Source organism: Struthio camelus, chromosome 31, assembly GCF_040807025.1.
Source record: "Struthio camelus isolate bStrCam1 chromosome 31, bStrCam1.hap1, whole genome shotgun sequence".
Lineage (NCBI taxonomy): Eukaryota > Metazoa > Chordata > Aves > Struthioniformes > Struthionidae > Struthio > Struthio camelus.
Window position 1 is genome coordinate 3,991,030 of NC_090972.1, and position 17,477 is coordinate 4,008,506.

The 17,477-nt window shown below is 54.2% G+C and overlaps 2 protein-coding genes and 1 long non-coding RNA gene across 9 annotated transcripts; 1 reads left to right on the forward strand and 2 right to left on the reverse strand.

The window, feature by feature from the left end:
• Positions 1–1,310: 1,310 nt before the first annotated feature.
• Positions 1,311–7,923, reverse strand: LOC104141166 (hepatic lectin). 4 transcript variants are annotated; one of them, XM_068922664.1, is made up of 11 exons: positions 7,692–7,917; positions 7,192–7,264; positions 6,850–6,900; positions 5,785–5,910; positions 5,607–5,657; positions 5,102–5,227; positions 4,623–4,676; positions 3,797–3,886; positions 3,023–3,192; positions 2,265–2,374; positions 1,311–1,770 (listed from the first exon to the last, which is right to left on the reverse strand). In XM_068922664.1, exons 3-11 carry the CDS (start codon positions 6,875–6,877, stop codon positions 1,635–1,637), a joined length of 891 nt encoding a protein of 296 aa, XP_068778765.1. In that variant the 5' UTR covers positions 6,878–6,900; positions 7,192–7,264; positions 7,692–7,917; the 3' UTR covers positions 1,311–1,634. The 4 variants fall into 4 exon arrangements, with proteins under 4 accessions (XP_068778765.1, XP_068778767.1, XP_068778764.1 ...); XM_068922666.1 differs by lacking the exon at positions 7,192–7,264 and having other exon boundaries at positions 2,265–2,345; positions 7,692–7,923; XM_068922663.1 differs by lacking the exon at positions 7,192–7,264 and having other exon boundaries at positions 7,692–7,923.
• Positions 7,271–8,923, forward strand: LOC138062984 (uncharacterized). Its single transcript, XR_011136663.1, has 3 exons — positions 7,271–7,478; positions 7,941–8,393; positions 8,787–8,923. It is a non-coding gene; the product is annotated as an uncharacterized lncRNA (long non-coding RNA).
• On the reverse strand, positions 8,865–16,944 carry LOC104141152 (C-type lectin domain family 17, member A-like). Of its 4 annotated transcripts, XM_068922662.1 has the most exons (11): positions 16,909–16,944; positions 16,105–16,277; positions 14,495–14,662; positions 13,502–13,612; positions 13,058–13,156; positions 12,919–12,969; positions 12,467–12,556; positions 11,575–11,688; positions 11,340–11,491; positions 10,384–10,493; positions 8,865–9,887 (listed from the first exon to the last, which is right to left on the reverse strand). In XM_068922662.1, the coding sequence occupies exons 4-11, from the start codon at positions 13,539–13,541 to the stop codon at positions 9,755–9,757; spliced, it is 789 nt and encodes a 262-aa protein (XP_068778763.1). In that variant the 5' UTR covers positions 13,542–13,612; positions 14,495–14,662; positions 16,105–16,277; positions 16,909–16,944; the 3' UTR covers positions 8,865–9,754. The 4 variants fall into 4 exon arrangements, with proteins under 4 accessions (XP_068778763.1, XP_009668594.2, XP_068778762.1 ...); XM_009670299.2 differs by lacking the exons at positions 14,495–14,662; positions 16,105–16,277; positions 16,909–16,944 and adding an exon at positions 14,003–14,482; XM_068922661.1 differs by lacking the exons at positions 8,865–9,887; positions 16,909–16,944 and having other exon boundaries at positions 9,978–10,493; positions 14,927–16,349.
• Between the last annotated feature and the right edge of the window lie 533 nt (positions 16,945–17,477).

Sequence of the window (17,477 nt, forward strand, 5' to 3'; positions counted from 1 at the left end):
TTGTATCCACCCATCCCAATGCTCCCAGTACTCCCCAGTTCCCCCCAGCCATGGGACTGGATCCCTCACATCCCAATGCTCCCAGTACTCCCCAGTTCCCCCCAGCTGAGGGGTTGTATCCACTCATCCCAGTGCTCCCCAGTTCCCCCCAACCCCCTCCGCCCCAGTGCTCCCAGTATGCAATGGGCTTCCAGGTGCCATTAAAGCTCCCTTTTATTTAAAATGGAATTCACGCGTTTTCCCCCAATTTTGAGGGTAAATGGCGGACGGTCCCCATCCAGCGGGACCTTTCGTCTGGGAAAGGGCTGCTGGGTGTCCCCTGGGTTTCTCTTTTCGTAACCTTCCTGGCAGAGCATGGTTTAACGCCGGGAGGCCCTTAAAATGTCTTAAACAGTTTTGGTTTCTGTCAGTGGGTCCCTTTTTTTTTTAATATATATATACTTATCTCTCTCTCTATATATATATATATTTTTTGCACCAGCGATTCTCAAACCTGGCTCTGAATTAGGACCTTTTTTTTTTCTTTCTGGGAGGTGGGGAGGGAATTTCCTTGGTCGGTTTTAAACTCGAACCTAACTCAGCAAAGCTAAGGAAGAAACCCCGAGAAGGGGTTTGATACCCTCCCCACGACTTGAAGGAACATGATAAAAAAAAAAAAAAAAAAGTAGGTTTTAGGCCATTTTAGATTTCAACAGGAGGTTGGAGGGGGAATCTTTTGGTGCTGGGCTCGCCAGGCATTAATGACACGCCGTGATTTTTTTAACTTGATTGCTTCAAGTTTACCCAGGAAGTTTCAAGAGGTTGGAAGGATCCGTTCCTTCCTTTAGGAGCATCACGGGGACCAAAAAAAACAAAAAAACCCAAAACACATAGTTCACACTGTGTTTCTTAAGAAAAAAGGTTTTATTTGATGAGGATTCACTGAATTAACAGATTTACAACCGAGCAGAATCAGGGTTGGTTTTGTTTGTTTTTTTTTTCCCCCCAAAAGGCAAAGCTCGACCTTTGCTGCGGAGTCACAACCGGAACCAGAGCGGCGCTGGCAAGGGGGGTTCGTGACTTGCGTGTGGTGCTACTTAAGTGAAGGAAATAATTTTTCTACTTCAAACCTGCACTTATCTGCCGGAAACTCTCTTTTTCTGAGAATAAAGCAGAAACCGTGATGCAACACTGCAAACAGTTGGTATGCAGCTATAAAGGAGAGCTGGGGGGGAGGAACTGAGCAGAAATCGTGATGCAACACTGCAAATAGTTGATATAAAAGGAGAGATGGAAGGGGAAAGTGGAGTTAACGATGCTGAGAAAAGGTGTTGTTTTTTTTTTTTTTTTTGCATCCACTCTAAGTGGGTTTTTAACTCTGCAGCACACCTAGTTGCAGCGGTTGGAGCGTCGCCGGCAGCTCGCTTGCCAGTGGCTTTAACCGAAACGCGCAATTTTTTTGCAGGCTTTGCAGGTCAGGCTTGCAAGCACGAGGCGTAGCTGGACTGCGACGACGGCTTTTGCAGACCTGCGAACCCGCGTGCTCCCGTTCGCAGGCGGCGAACGGGAGCGGAGCCGCGCCGGCGGCATCTCCCCGACTTCTCCTTTCGCTTCCCCGAGACGCTGGGGGCGCCTTCAAAGTCGCTCGCCCAAAGTTAGCAGTTCCAAGACTTTTCGCAAATCCAGTGGTGGAGGCGAGAGCATTTGTCGTCGGTCCAGATGCCGTCGGGTCCGATGCTGCCGCAGTCCTGCTGGTCTACGTCTTTATTTTCTCTCCATGTGTTCCAGTAGCTGGTGAGGGGAACAAAGTCACCTCGGGCACATTTCGTTAGCTCTGTTCCCCTTTTAAACAGTGATTAGCCACCAGCGCTGGCTGATCTTTCTAAGGAAGAGGGGAAGTTCATATTTCGAGGGAAAGAGGCCGCTAGTTTCCTTCTGAAAAGGAAGCGGAGCGCCGGCTCCTTCCCCGGCAGACCTTTCGCTCGCCGCACGCTCGGGCATTTTTGCATTGCCAGCGCTCCAGCCCGGGGCCGTATTCGGATAACCGCATGCATCCAACCCTCGTAAACCCTCCAACCCACGTAAAACCCTCGACTCGGAGAAACCTCCACAAAGCACCAGTTGTGCGGGGCTAATCCTCCCCTTTCTGCCCTCCGCGGCTATCGAAAAATCCTCCCAGACTAAGCTTTTCAGCGCTGATTTTTCTTGTTCCTGGCCTCTTTTCAAAGGAGCCAAGTGCTGGGATTAGTGTCTGTTTTAAGCAAAGTGCGGGAGCTGCTGCTTACCTGATGCTCGCAGGGTCCCCGTTAACCCAGCGCCAGGTGCCTTCCTCCAGCTCGTCGGTTACTCCCAGCCAGTATGTGCTGCTGTTGTTAATATTGTCTTTTAGGAACTTCTAGAAGAGCGGAGCATGTGAAAACAGCAAAAAAGAAGGCTAGACCGGAGGCAGAGGAGACACTCTGGCCTTTCTAAACTGCAGATCCGCTTGTTAGCGTGGTAGCCGAGCAGCGTCTTTTGCTTTGGGAGTAACTCGGATTCGCTATTTTATCTCAAGGCTTTTGTCTCCCGGCTCGGGAAGGCCTTTGAGCGCCTCGGGTCATTCGCGTGCTCGAGCTCGCTCGAAGCCAGCGAGGTGGGCTCGCAGGTGATGCCCGCCTGCCGGCTTCGCTCACCAGCCTTGCGCTTGCCCTCTCCTAGATGCCAAACGGCCGCGCGGGGAAGGGAGACGTTAAAGCTGAGAGCTATAGAGAGCCCTCTGGAAACGAGCCGTTCTGACCCTTTTCTGCCTCATTTTTAGCCCGGTTTCCTAAGAAAAGAAGTCAGACGTGAGCCATCTCAGTGTTTGGCTGCTGACCCTTCTCCCTCCCTCCAAAAAGCTCCAGTCTCAGCTAATTTGCCCGTAGAATTGAGCTCTCGAAGGTCCTACGTTTGCAAGAGTAGAAACTCCTCTAGAAAAGGGGGAACCGGGCTGCATCCGTCTCGCTACCCCCGGAATGATGGTTTTCTGGTTCCCACCGTTGCTGGCAGCGACAGGCCGACTCACCTGTTCCAGCTCCGTGTTAACAATAACCAGGTGAGAGCCTTCATCCGAACAGATCTGCTTGGCGTCCTGCCAGCTCATGGTCTCCACAGAGAAGTAGTAGCAACTCTTCTCAAACACCTTCCAGCCAGCCGAGCACTTCCTGATATCCGGGAGGGTTTTGCAGATCAGCGCTGCAAGGCAAAAGCCGTCCTGAAATCCTGGCGGACACCCTATTTTACACTGCCTATCAGCAAGCCTGTGCATCTAAAATATATATATATATATATATATACACATATAAATTTTTTTTTAAGGATCCACTTTGTTTTTAGAAGTCCAATGATTTCTACCATGTTTTTGTTTTTAATTGTTGGGCACTGATTTGCCAGATGGACTTAGGTTGTGTCTTATTTGCTGCTCCCCTGTGATGGCACTGGCAGCTCACAAGCGTTTCTCGCTCCCCAGTTTCTCGCTGGCTTTTCCGAAGCCAGAGAGAAGCCAGACCGGAAGGTGTACGAGCATCCTGGCCTATCTGGTTTTCTCCTCCTCGTGCCGAAAAAGCTTCTTGGTCTGTCACGCAACCCGTTTTGACACGCAATCGAACGCCAGCGCCATCCTCTGCCTCCCCACCATGATCACGCAGATCTCCAGCAATCCAGTTGTGTTTTCCATCATTGAGAAATCAGCTGACTGTCCGACTTTCTGAGGTAAAACTGGAAGATCTCTTTTTTCCCCCCAGGTACGTGGCCAGATCCCAACAAACAGCCAAGACAGAGACAGCCCCGCAGCTTTTACCTGTGATTTCCTGTAGCTCCTTGTAGTAGGTGGACATCTTGATCCTCATGCGGACTTGTCCCTGTTGTGTCTCCGCCAGCTCTGGCAGCACTGGGGAGCACAGGGCAGCGAGTGAGACATGTAGCCCGGCCACTCCAGCCTCTGTCCCTGGCTGTCTCCTCCCACCCTCGTTTGGATTCCTTCAACCATGCTTCATCTGATATAAACTAGTCAATCGTTTCGTGTCAGGTGAGGATCTGGCCCGCTATGTTTTACTTCCACAGAATTTTCCATCAAGCTTAAGCCCTTCCCGTGACCTGGCTTCTCTGGGAAACAAAGATAACGGGTCTGATTCCTCCCTCCACATCACTTAGAGTAATTAGGATTAATTCCCTTGAGGCCTGGTTTGCTCCTTCTTGCACCGTTTGGGACTAATTCCCTTGGGATTGGGGTATCATGGGAGTCTACCATGGTATGGGAGCGTAGTTGGGTTTAATGATAGGATGCCAAAGTGACATTGGACAATCTGCGATGCCACCCTGGTGTGTCTTTGGACTAACTACGGATCAGTGTAAATCGGAAATCATTCAGCTGAATCATCACAATTTGTTTCGTTGTCGTAAGAGAGGAATCGGAGCAAGGAGCAGCTCCACCTTGCAGAATATGGTTGATTTTTTTTTTTTTCTCTGTTTATGAAAATGCAGGGATGGAAGGTGCCCGAAAGGAACCAGATGTGACTGAAGATCCAGTGCGTCCCAACCAGTCTCCCGCCCTCTGCCTGGAGCCAGTGCTTCCTGCTGCTAACCAGAAATACCTTCGCTGAGGAGGTTGGAGTGCAAGAACCTACCGCTCTCGGAGTAATTAGAGCTCAACATCTTCAACTCCCTCGAGAGCTCCGAGTCTGGAAAGGAAACAAGAACATGCTAGATCATAACAGCGTCCAGGAATGTCACGTGTGTGTTAGGAGTGTCAGGGGTGCACTGGACGTGGCAGTGGTACCCCCGAAATGTAGAGCTGTGATTTGGTAATCATACCGTCAGATGTGCATACTGATTCATAGTAAGAACCGAAATCAGTTTATGGATAGGGACATGCTTAACTGTTCTGTCTGTACCTAAACTTAAAGGATCCTAGGTGCTAGCTGAACACGCGCGTGTTATTTTTAATTGCAGTGAAGATGCATTTTTGGTGTTTAACACCTTCATCTAGCTGCTTCTCTACAGGACTAGCCCTGTCTCCCACCTCTGCAAGGGAACCCGGTTCAGCCTATGCTGCTGCCCAGGCCCCTTCTGTGTCAGAGCTGGTGCGTGTGACAGTGGCACTTACATTTCACCAGGACGAGCGAGAGGATGACCACCCACATGGCAAAACTCAGTGCCACCAGAACGTAGAGGATCACTATCGGCATCTCTCGGCAGCCTTTTCCTGCGCTGGCCCCGGCCTCCGAGTCACCTGCAGGGAGCAGCATCCATCAGAACCGTGCCTGCCCCCACTGTTATTTTCCACCTTCCTTTCCCAGGAAGGAGTGGAAGTTAATGCCCGTTGCTTCCTCCAAAGGAGCTAATTTGTGTAATCGGGCAGCGACTTCATGACTGGTTCATTGGGGAAGATGCTGATAAACCTTGCTGACGAGTAGCCCTAAAGGTGAGTCTGGGAGTTCTTGGAGACCTCGTTGGCCTTCCTCCTGCTTCGTGCTCCTCCACTGCTGTGGAGGACCCCCAGCTCTGCAGACCCCACAGCCACGCATGTGACCCCCATATCCATCCCCGTGACACCCAAATCCATGCGAGGAGGAATCTGGGCACAATGAACCGAAGGGACTTGGACTCACCCGTTCTGATGGGACTCGAAGACGCTGGTTTCCCCGCTAGGACGTAAACGCCTGGAGATAAGAAGGGAAGTGTCACGGAGGCATTTCTAGGAGGTGTCACCAGGGCTGCAGGACCAAATCCTGCCCCGCGGAGACCCTTGACTTTATGCAACACAAGGGCAGAGGAGTTGGGCATCACCTGTGCCTCGCTTGTTCCTCTGGCTTTGCAGGTCTTCTTCAGCTGGCGGCTTCTTGTGGTTGCGATCGGGCTCGGACAGTGACACGTCATCGTAGTCGTCCTCGTCGACAAAGCTGTCGGGTGAGTCTACACGGAGAGGAAGCGACCTTAGAAAACGGGTGTCGTTCGTGTGCACGCTAGCTGGGAATCCAGTGGTCGGCTCATGGCGTTTCCTCCCCAAAGCGTGAGCGTGCGATTCCTCGTCGCCCGCTTCGTAGCTCTCCTTGTGATTTTTAGTAAATTCAGAGCACGTCTACCAAGATCGTACACCCTTTTCTCTGTAGTCTTGGGGGAACCTGATAGCTCAGGTTTTTAGGAGCCTGATTCTCCTCTCTACAAAATGGTGCAAATCCAAGCAATTCTGCTGAAATTAGAAGCTCTCCACGTTGGGAGCGAACAAAGTGCGTCCGGCGACGACTCCCTGCACAGCGAGTGAGGGCGGAGGGCTAAATCCAGTTTAAACAGCACCAGGGCCAAACTTGCAAACCGCGCTAACTTTTCAAATCCAACCAGGCTCGTCTGGTAGGTTTGGTTCGAAGAGCGAAGCCAAAAAGCCGCGTGAGCGAGGAGGGTTCTGGGCTGCGACCGAGCAAGTGGTTCGCTGCCGCCGCGTCAGGCAGCCGCGCGGCCCGACTGGGGCACTCGAACGCAGCCCTCGACGGTAAGAATGGCTACTCCCTGCTAGCACTGGGGGTACTTTACACCTCGCGCTGCTGTTACGATGCAAAAAAAGCTAAAAAGAGGGCATAGGGCAAAAAAAAAAAAGAAAAAGGCCTTCTGCTGACATGTCTCCAAGCATCTTCAGGAAGCCGCTGCAAGTTCATTTTTTGTTCTAGCAGAAACAAAGTTTAGAGCAAGGCGGAGCGCAGGGCCTTTTTTTATATAGGTGCATTTTAGCAACAGAGCTGAAAATAAAGCCTCGGGGAGGCACCTCGGGGAGTTCTGCTTTCCATCAGCCCGCGCCCCGGGGTGCTCTTCACCATGTCGTGCTTCGAAAAGCCCCAAAAGGTGGAGATGATGCCTTACCTGGTCTGAAGGAGCCCACCGGTGACATTTTCCCTGCTACGGAGTAAATTTCTGCAAAAAGAAAAAAAAAAAAAGAGAGAGGGAGAGAGAGATGGAGAAGGAAAAGAGTTTTAGGAGAATTAGAGGATTCTTTAAATGCCGTTAGCCCTTAGTACCTGCTTGGCGTTTTGGAGGAAACTGCTGACGCCAGGGCTGGCCCAGAGAGAGCAGTTAGCGAGCATAAAGCCCTGCGCAAGACGGCCACTGGTGGTGGTGCAAACTGGTGTTACTGGTATCATGGCGCTCGCACTGGGGGCTCGGGGCACCCGAGGAAAGGAGAGAGCAGAGTTTGCTGAGTCCTACCTGCCAACCCAAATACCGCCCGCACGAGCAGCCTCCGTCATGCAAATGCCGCCGCTTCGTTAGCCCGAGCGTGCTGGAAGCGAGCCGAAGAAGAAATGAGCCCGGCCCCAAGTCGGAAGCAAACGCCAAGTCGGAAAGTGGCTGCGGGTGTGTTTTGTTATTTGCCGCATCTCGGAGGCGCAAAAAAAAACGCCCCAAAACCACAGTTGGGCGCATGTGCGGATTGAAGGGCCCCGAAACCCACGGTGGAAACGGTGCCCAGCTGCGCACGGCGTGCGTATCGCCAGGTATGTACGTGCGCGCGCGCGTGCAAAACCCGTAGTCCCCACCGGTACGCTTCGGCGACCTACCCGCTCGCGCCGAGCCCGCGTTTCGCTTCGTCCGCCCTCCCCGCACTCACCGCCGCGCTCCTCGGCCCCGTCGCCAGCCTGCAACCCCGGGGCCGCGCGGTCTTTCCGGCACCGTTCGATACGGAAAACCCCGCTTCGAGGCATCTTTACCTGCTTGTCTCACCAATCGCTTGGCCGGCGAGGGCAGCGGGCGCAGCCAGTTCCCGTACGTCTCCTGCTGGGTCATGCTTTCCCGCGATGGGGGAATCGGGCGCTGGCGAGCGCCGGGGAGGAATTATATCATCCGGCCCCAGGCTGTGAACCCCGTCTGCGTGGTCCACCCCCTGCTCCGCGCCTGCTCTCGGCACCTCACTTTGGCCAGTGGCTGAACCCTGGGGTTTCGGTTCCTCTCTTTGCCAGGGCTACGGTGAATAACGACATGCAAATCGCCGGAGAAAGGCGGCCGTAGAGCTCGGAGCCCCGCGCGCAGCCGTGGGCGCTGCCGGCGAGCGGGGACGAGGCCGGAGGGACCCCGCTGCTCTTCCCTTGGTCTGGCGCGGCCGAGCTCGAACCCTCGGGGAGGTGCAGGGGGGGGCTGCGGCGCCCGTTTGGGGAGGAGGGAAGGGCACGAGGACCGCTTTGCGCGGAGAGAGGCGAGCGTTTTCCGCAGAAGAGCGCCGGGGGGAGCGCACTCACACCTTCGGGAGTGAAGGTGACCGGCGAGAGTTGCCCGCAACAAATTCACACCGGTTCCCTCAGCCTAAGTTGTTTATATGCACTATAAATAAAAGCTTCACCCATGCAGCGAACCGCAGCGTAGGGAAGAGGCTACCAGAGGCTGCGTGTGCACCTGCGGGTGTTAAAACACCCTCGGTAAGTCCCAAGGACTCTTCCACCAGCATCATCTCCGGGTACCAGGTCCTCGTTGCCCACCAGGCCCGGCCATCGGGGTGGTGGCACTGGTGGGTGACGTTCGTGCAGGTTGCCGACCTCCGGACGCAAAACGCTCCGCCAGGACCTCTGGGCCTCGTGGCGTCTCGCCGGCGCGGGGCGACGGGACCCTTCGGCCGGTGCCTTGCGCCTGTGCTCATCTAGGCCTGGGGAACAAGGGAAATCCATTTACGTGTCGTTCGATAAAACAGCCGCATGCCGTCGCGCTCCAGCGCCTGCGAGTTGCGAATTTGCATACGTGCCCTGAAAAACACAGCGTAACGGGGTTGGGGTTTCCCCCCCCCCCCACCTTCTCTCTTCCTTTCTTTTTCTGAGTGGGAGGAATGAGGTGGGCTCGGCCCCTCGGCCACGGCGCTGGGAGAGGTCGTCGCAGGGAGAAACTATTCGATGAAATCATGATTGAAGCACTTTATTATCACTAACATAATCAACCAGCAAGCAGTGAGCTCTGCGTTCAGGATCGACTTCAGCGACAAAACAGGTAAAACCCGCTAATAAACACCCCTAAAACATTTGACAAACACCTACAAATCCCTGCTGTTCCCCAAGATGCTCAATAAGTGACAGATTAAATGTTCAAACGCATCCAGCGGTTATTATTCCACCTCCGAGGTCAGTACACACGCTTAAGAGCTGCCTACAAGCAGCACTGGGTCCTGCTCTTACCCGTGGCTGTAACTAGTCAAACTCGATTTATATGCAATGCAGATTTATTGCAAGGTTAGAGGGGAGAAACATGTGGAATTTGGGGTGAAAAAGCACAGGAAACGTTCATAGCGCTGCATGCAGTCCTGAGTGAGGGGCTGGCTGGTTGGAGAGTCGAGGCGAGGACCTGGCGTCCTTGCTGCCAGCAGCGGGCTGCAGCTGCGATTCGGTACCTGTCACAGGGCGATCCCGCTGCAGCAATTCCTTTAATACCAAATTTTGACCTTTTTACCAGCTGCTGGAGCATTCTGGGTTGTGTAGGTGCCTCAGCCTGTTTCTCAGCTGCCTCCTTGCTTAACCATGTTTTGTTCTTTCTTGTATTGCAAGCGTTTTTTTCCAGCTCACAAGGCTGCACTTCCTCAGTAGTTGCCCATCGTTGAGCTGTCCTTAGCTATGGCGCCTCTATTTTCCACCCGTGCTCATATTTCAAAGGCTTTTAAGCTTAAAGTCCACTCTAGATCAAGAGACACCTGGTAGCAAGCTCAGCTTCGCCCAGCAAGTCCGCAAGAAGCCGAGCGGGCCCCAGGCCGGCGGCCCCGCATGCAAAACACGAAGCCAGCGCCACACCAGAGAGTGGGCTAGCATTTCCGCTCGCAGATCCAAGACTCGGCTCTGGAGCAGAGGGCATCATTCCAGCGCCCGCTGGAGTAGATGGTGGCGCAGTCCTCGCCGTTGAGGCCAACGTTGTTGGGCTCGCCGCTGTTCCAGAGCCTGGGGAGAGAAGAGCAGAGCTGCACACAACCAGGTGGGGAACGTGCAGAGATTTGGGGGGAAAAAAGCTCTCGCTCGGGTGCCAGCAGCATCTCCCAGTTCTTTGATATGTTTAAACGTGCTAAGCCAAACCGAGAACGCAGCCTGGCGTGAGCTGCAGTTCCTTGTGCAGAGTTTCCACCTCGGTCTTCGTTCCATGTCAGAATGCAAACCGTGTTTTCCAAAAGACGCAAATCCTGCCTGTGCTAGGGCCGTTCCTCACCCCTTTCCATGCTACCCAGTGCTTCCCCTCTCCAGACCTGTTTTGGGTTGACCAGCCCCAGCAGCAGGAGACCCAGAGCAGCCAGTGAGACCGTACAAGTACGCAAAGAAGGAAACAGCACTAACAGGGATGAAACACTCTGCTAAGAGCATCCCTGGAGCGAAAAGGAGCTGAGGCCGAAGCGGTGTGATTTTGCAGGGCAATTTACCCTCCAGCAAGGACAGAGAGACATACCTGAGAGAGAGCGGGCGGCCATCCACCCACTGCCAGTCCCCTTCGTTGTGCATGTCGGTGAGGCCCAGCCAGAACACCCGCGTTTCCATGACCTGATTTGCCAGAAACTTCTACATGGGGGGAGAAGAAGGTGAAGAAGGAGTCACGATACAAAGCAGCATGAGATGACAGGCAGGGAGCTGCCAGCGTTCATGGCCGGCCCGCAGCAGCGTTGCAAATCCTTCCCCCGAGTTTTGGCCGTTGCAATTTGGGGCTGTTAATGTGCGGCTGGGATGTTTCTTGGGAAGGGTGCCCCCTGGCACCACCTGGAGCGGATGCCGGACTTCAGGGTGGGTGTAACAGGGAACCCACCTCCCTGCGGAGAATGAGCACGCAGCAATGTCTCCGGGCAGAAATGGGAGCGATGGGAACTGCTGGAGTTGCCAGTATCTGGAGGGAGAAGGTTTTTCTCACAACAGATAGGCTTTAAATGCTGGATTGCTAGAAAAGCTCTTCCAAATGGGAGGTAGGATTCATTTAAATTAGGGCAGAAATGCCTATTTGAGTGTGGTGTGGGTTTTGTTTCAAGGAGCTGCCCCGATCATGAGGTGGGATCATGCACAGGGTGCACTCAGATCCCCACCAGTGCAGATTAGCGGCTGGGGCAGCTTTTGGGCAACAGGATTCCCTTGGGTTAGGGCAGACCTCGTGGATGCTCCCCACAGACATTTCCCAAAGAGGGCTTAAATCAGGGCAGCAGCTGTGGTTTGGGGGCAGGTTTGCCCGATTTGGCCAAGGGTTGTATCCGAACCTTGAGGGCACCTCGAATTCAGGGACCTCAGTGCTTTTTCCCTCCTGCCCAGGCGGTCTTGGTGTGCACAGAATGACCTGTATTTAGCCTTCAGCTTTCTGTTCGCGATGCCCGACTCGAGCCTTCGCCTTTCGCGAGGGATTTACAGAGGGAGCGTTTGGCTTACGTTCTCCTGCTCGCTGTCAATGATGGCCAAGTGAGAGCTGTGGTTAACACAGAACAGGTGAGCATCCATCCAGGCTTTCTGGGATGTTGAGAAGTAGTAGCAGGTTCTTAAGAACTGCTGCCAGCCGGCCGGACACCGCGTGCAGATCACCTCTGCAGAGAACAAGAGTATGCCTCGCGGAGAACCGACGTGGGGTGAGAGCTGGCCCCGGCGGGGTCCCGGCAGCATCCCTTACCTGACATGTTGCGCATCTCCTCCAGCATGCCGGTCAGCAGCGCTTGCGTTCTGCTCTGCTCACGCCTCAGCTCAGCCAGCTCCTCCGGCGCCGGCTGCGTCGCGGTCCTTCCCTCTGTGGGGGCAGGCAGGGTGGAACTGCGCGGCTGCTGGCCGCATGCCTTCCCCGGAGAGCCGCTCCAGCTCTCTGCCCTTCTATCCCAATTCTATGCCTGAGCTTTTTCTGGGTTTTATTCACTACTGAAACTTTTCTGCAGGCATTAAAACCTCACAGCTTTCATGTGCAGTGATCTTTTATTCTAGTAGCCTTGCAATTGCATCTGCTTATCAGCCAGCTTCTCAATCAGAGGGTAAGTAGTTGATAAAGGCTTTTCTCCTCTCTATATGTTATACCTAATAATGTATCAAACTAATTAAGACCTGATTTGAGTACTCCCACTCCCCCCTGTTGCTTCCAGCACATTTTAGGAATCTTTGGCAGTCTAGAAAAACCCGCTAACATGCACCTTCTGTAGAGTATTAGGAGAGTTGTTGAGAGCCACCATTTTAACGTACAGTTCATTGAAATCAGGCTCTCCAAAGCTTGAAGCTTTTTACAGCGGACTTGTAAGAGCGCCATATCTTCTGTGGCTTGGTAAAAAGCAGGGTCTGTCCCCCATAAATACCAGCGAGCAGACACACATCAGTGCTGGGCTGGATCAGGGGCTGCTGCAGCAGCGGGTGCTGAGAATTCGGCCAACCATGCAGTGATGGGCGATGATTTTGGGGCTCCCTGTCCCCCACCTTCACAGCTTGCCTTCTCCCTGCCTGTCCCCAGGAGATAAGCTCAAATCAGGGATTCCCCGTCCGAGGGAGCAGCTGCCACAGCCAGGTGCTGGTAGGAGATCTCTCACCTAGGATGCGGAGGCGATCTGACAGGGCTTTCCCACAACCCGCTTCACACTGTGTCATCTTCACCCTCATGTTCTCCACTTCTTTGGATACTGCCAACACCAGAAGGAGGAAACGTCTGAGTTTACGTTGTGATCATGCCTCGGGATGCAGATATGGTGACGTTGCCCGCACCCACTATTTTGCACAAGACTTGTGGGATTACGTCAGATTCTCTAAGGTTGAGTTCTTGGGATCTCATTTTTGTTCGCGACAAAAGAAGCACCGACCCGTGAACGTCACTGTGAAAAGGCGACGTGCCCCACAGCAACGCTGCTAAGGGCTCAGTGACCGGAAAGAGCGGGACACGTTTCCCACATCCCACGAAGCTCAAGGGTGGCCCGGCCTCAGTGACTGTGATACCAGCGCTGACAGCGGGACGTCCCGCTGCGGGAAAGAGCGCTGCACAACGTACCGTTAAGAAGCTGGCTGTGAAACGCCTTGAACTCGTCAGACATCTGCTTATCTGAAAGGAGAATAAGAGGAGCTCAAGACACGCCGGGGCTCACGCTGAACTGAGGCAGCTACTTTGAGAAGGGGCGGCCAAATCCTACCCATGACGTGCTGGACATGCGACAGGTTCTGCCACGAGCCCGCATGGATCTTCTCGTTCCTCAGCCTTGCTTCTTCCAGAGCCTCCCACATGGCAGTTACTGGGGAAGACGGGAGGAGAAGGGATCTCGGGTTAACCCCAGAGCCCAGGCGAGAGCCCCAGTTCAGTGGTGCTGAGGGATGCTGCCGCAATACTGGAAGCAGCCGTGTCGGATGGGACCTGCCTCACCCTCCCCGAGGTGCTTTTGCCAAGCAGCAGGTCAGGGAAATCACAGACTGCGAAAGGGATTCTTCAGTGACACGTTTCAGCAGCGATGCCCGCACCGTAGACGTGGCGTTTACACCAGTGGAGCCCCATCTCAGCCGCGTTTTGTTCCCATCACTGGAATTTCCCCTAAAATGGTCCAACCCCCCATTAGGCTGAGAGGAGCGCCTATGAGACTTACTTTTCTGAAGACTCGTGATGATGAGAGCCATGAGCAGCATAAAGCAGAAGGCCAAGAGGATGTACAGAAGCGCGATGGCTTTCCCCTGGCAGGAGGCAGGGAGGCACCGAGCTGGAGGAAGCGATGTGGGTTTAGGCTACTCAGCGTAATTCACTCCATTAGCATTTTACACAGGGAGAGATTTTACACGCTGAGCATTGCTCTCTAGATGAGGACAAAGAGGCTGGGTTCCCCACAGAATAATAGTTAAGGTAATTCTGGTCTCTTCTCTTGCCCTGTTCTTGCTCACACCTCTCACTCTTAGAAACTATCGATTGAAACTCAACGGTGCTACCGCGTGGCAGAATTTCTTTCATGAGATTTAAGGCCTTTCTATGGATTAAGGCAGTGTCTGATTACAATGTCACGTAAAGGCACTTCTGGAAGAGGTTTAAGCCCTCCTGTTTCGTATGTCTCCAGCCCTACACCCCTTCCTTATCCCCAAGATCATCTCGCTATTACCTCCTTTATGTGCTCTCGGCTCTTGATCTTGCATTTCCATCATCTTGGTGGTCTCCCATTCCTTGTAGCAGCTGTGATCGTCTACAGCTTGTGACATCTCTAACCCCTTTTTTTTTTTGATATGGTCCCAATTTATGTGGTCAGGAATGTGCATCAGCTTTTCCGGGGGAAGTGAACTCTTGTGTTTCATAATTCATATTTTCAAAAAAAAAATGCATACTCAGGAGCTTTGGGCTGCCTGTTGTGAACATCATTTTGCAGCTAAAGACTCTGCAGTGCTGGATCTGTGGGCCTCAGACACTTCCCTGCTGATTTTTACAGGGATGACTTAAAAACACGCTGTACTCATTAGACAAGGCCCAAGACCCCCCCCAAATGGGACCTGCTGAAGGCTTCACATCAAAGCAGCAAAGACGGAGCATGCCAGTTGCTGGAGGCCAAAGACAAGTGCCTGCTTTTAGCATTTTTAGCTGGAATTTATTGCCTGCGTACCTTAACCACCGGGCAGGAATCGGCGCTTGAGGAAAGCTTCAGGGCATGTTTTGCCTCTGGAGTCTTTGAGTTTGGACGTCCTTTCTTCTGGGCCTCTCAGGCCTGATGGGAATGCACTGGATCCTGCTCTGTCTGCTGTTAACACCTCCAGAGCATCTTCTGTGCCACCTAGAAAAAAGCTCAAGGGTGGTTTATATCTGCTGAATACCAAAACCTGTTTTCCAGCCTAAAAGGACCATGAGAAAGCCTCTTGCCCAGCTGCCAAGAGCCTCAGATGAGGCATGTGGCCCTCCCCCCCCGCCCCGCCCCACGGCTGGTGGGGTGGTGAGGAGGTGGCCGGCAGCTCTCCTTTGTGCCCAAAGCTCTCCAGAAAGGCCCCCAGGAGAAGGAATCTGCGGTCATAGATAAGTCCAGAAGTAGCTGCTGTCTGACCAGGCCATGTGGAAACAGCTCAGCACTTTCGATTCAGTCTTTCATGAGTGCAGAATCCACACGGTCAGCACGAAACGCTCTTGAGGCCAGTCTGGATGCTCTCGGTAGTGACGTGGCGGCAAAGAAAGCCCGGGATGGAGCGAGGGTGTGAGTCCAAAGGTCCCATGGGCTGGGGGGAAAGGGAGGCTTGGTGAGATGGGGACCCGTGGGTAATTCTCGCTGTGGTCCCTCCACTCGCTGGCATCTTTGAGATCTGGGCTGTCCCTTGTGGCTCTTCCAGCCATGCAAGCAACTGGGAGCGAGAAGATCTTGAGCTCTCCAGCCCCTTTTTTCATGTGAAAAGCTTGCAGTCCTGACACTATTCACATCTTCCGATGGCGTTTCCTCGATCCCTTCTCTGGGAAATTATTTTGGTGACGTGGGCTGTGTTTATAAAGCTAAATGAAAGAGGGCCAGGCGGCCTGGCCTGGCATACATCAACAGGGCTTAGCGTGAGGCATCTCCTGGCCTCGATGTTTCACAAGATAAAGCTGAGGATGGAAACGAGTTTCTCCAGGCTGAACCAGTGCAATTCCCTGTCTGTTACATGCTCCAGTACCTGGCCATTGCTGAGGCGCTCCACTGGGCTCTCCTGTTTACCGATCTCTCGTACTGGGGCCTCTAAACTGGTCCCAGTAGGCTGGCTTCAGGAGGCCTGGGCAGAGGGGGGGATAATCCCTTTTTCTGTTCTGCTGCTTCTCCTTGCCCGGCCTGGCCGGAGTTCAACCCAGCTTCCCAGATTCGCTGCTCAGGACCATGAGAAGCTTCCTCCTTTCGTCAAATTTCCCCTTTTTAACTCCCCGAACCAGCACTGGGTGTGACTGTCCTGAGCAGAGGGGAAGTGTGGTCGGCGAGGCAGAACGCCGCCGCCGCCGCGGCCCGCTGGAGGGCCCTCCTTGGAGCGGCCGCTCGCGCTGCCAGGGCTCCTACTGCTGGCCGTTCCCCACAGGCAGCGGGACGGTTCGTGCCGAAGACGGCGTGGATTCTTCCCATCGGGTCCCACAGCACTTCTCACCTTATTTGTTCCCATTACTGGCGAAGGAGTGCTTAAAAAAATTCAAGGTTGGGGGGGCTTCTTAAGCGAAAGGGCTTGCTTGCCCTCTTGTTGGACCTGCGTCAATGCTAAAGACGCAACTGACCTTTATTCTGCATGCGTCTTCCATGTTGCGACAAGACCAGCACCATCGGAGTGAAATATTGCCGGTTCCTGGCGCGCAATAGTCTCAGCTCCGTTTTAGGGAGGTTTTTTTCCCTCTCATTTTTCTGCCCTCTCTGCTTTGAGCTTAGTCTGCAAAACCAAGGTAGGGCTGAGCTGGAAGTCAAGAGGAGAATTGAAACTCCAGCTCCAAGCCTGGTGTTTACCCCTTTACCTTTAAAAATAAATAAATAAATAAAATCCAAATCCCCAGCTCGTGGTTGTCCCCCGTGATGCTTCAGCTCCTGGTCAGCACCCCCAGGGTTTTGGTGACCCCCCCCCCCCAGTTCTCCCTAGGTGGATGCCCCGTCCTCAGGGACCCCTGAACCTCCCCATGTCTGTGTCCTGTCACTCCAATTCTCCCATTTTTGGGGAAGCCCCATCCCAGAGGATCCCAGGACCCCCATTGCCCCCACAGCCAGGTCCCTCAGGAACCCATGACCCTCCCCCCCCCGTCACCCTGACAGACCCATCCCAGAGGATCCCAGGACCCACATTGCCGCCATAGCCAGGTCCCTGGGGAATTGGGGACCCCCAACATCCCCATCCCAAGGGACCCCCTTTGCCCCCATAGCCAGGTCCCTCAGGAACCTGGGACCCCCCCCCCATCACACAGACACCTCAGTCGCAGGGGAACTGGGGACCCCTCCCATCACCGTGACCACCCCCCCCAATCCCAGGGGATCCTGGGACCCCATGGCCCCCCACATCAGGGTCCTTAGGGAACCTGGGACCCCCCCCCAATCACCCTGACACCCTGTCCCTGGAGATCCCAAGCCTCCCTGCCCACCCCCCCCCAGCACCCTCTGAGGTGGACCCACCCTCCCCCCACCTCAGGAAGGTGGGTTCAGCCATTCGATGCCCCATAGGTGAAGGGGAGTGCCCATCATCCACCCTCAGCCAATGAGAGGCCTGGAGGCACGCTGGGAGGCGGGATGAGCTGCCAGGGCAGGAGGGGGGCCCCGCCTCCTTGATCCGCATGCTCCCATTGGCTAACCGAGCTGCCAGTTTATTACCCTTCTGGCAAGCAATGGGTGAAGTCTCCCGTCAATCAAGCCCAAGCCCTGAGTCTATTGGCCTTCTGGGAAAGAGGCGGGGTCTATTGCCCTCTCCTGTCACACTGCGCACCACGCCCAAAGAGCCCTTGCACTGGATTGGTTGCGCTTGCTATCAATCAAACTCACCTTCGGCTGCGATTCGTCCCTGAGGAAGGCGGTGTTCCGCCTCTCGCCGTGGGGGAAAACATCTCCTTGAATGCCACAGGGCGAGGGCCGTGTCCATCACCCGCCACGGGCCTGCCATTGGTCGGCTTCGCCG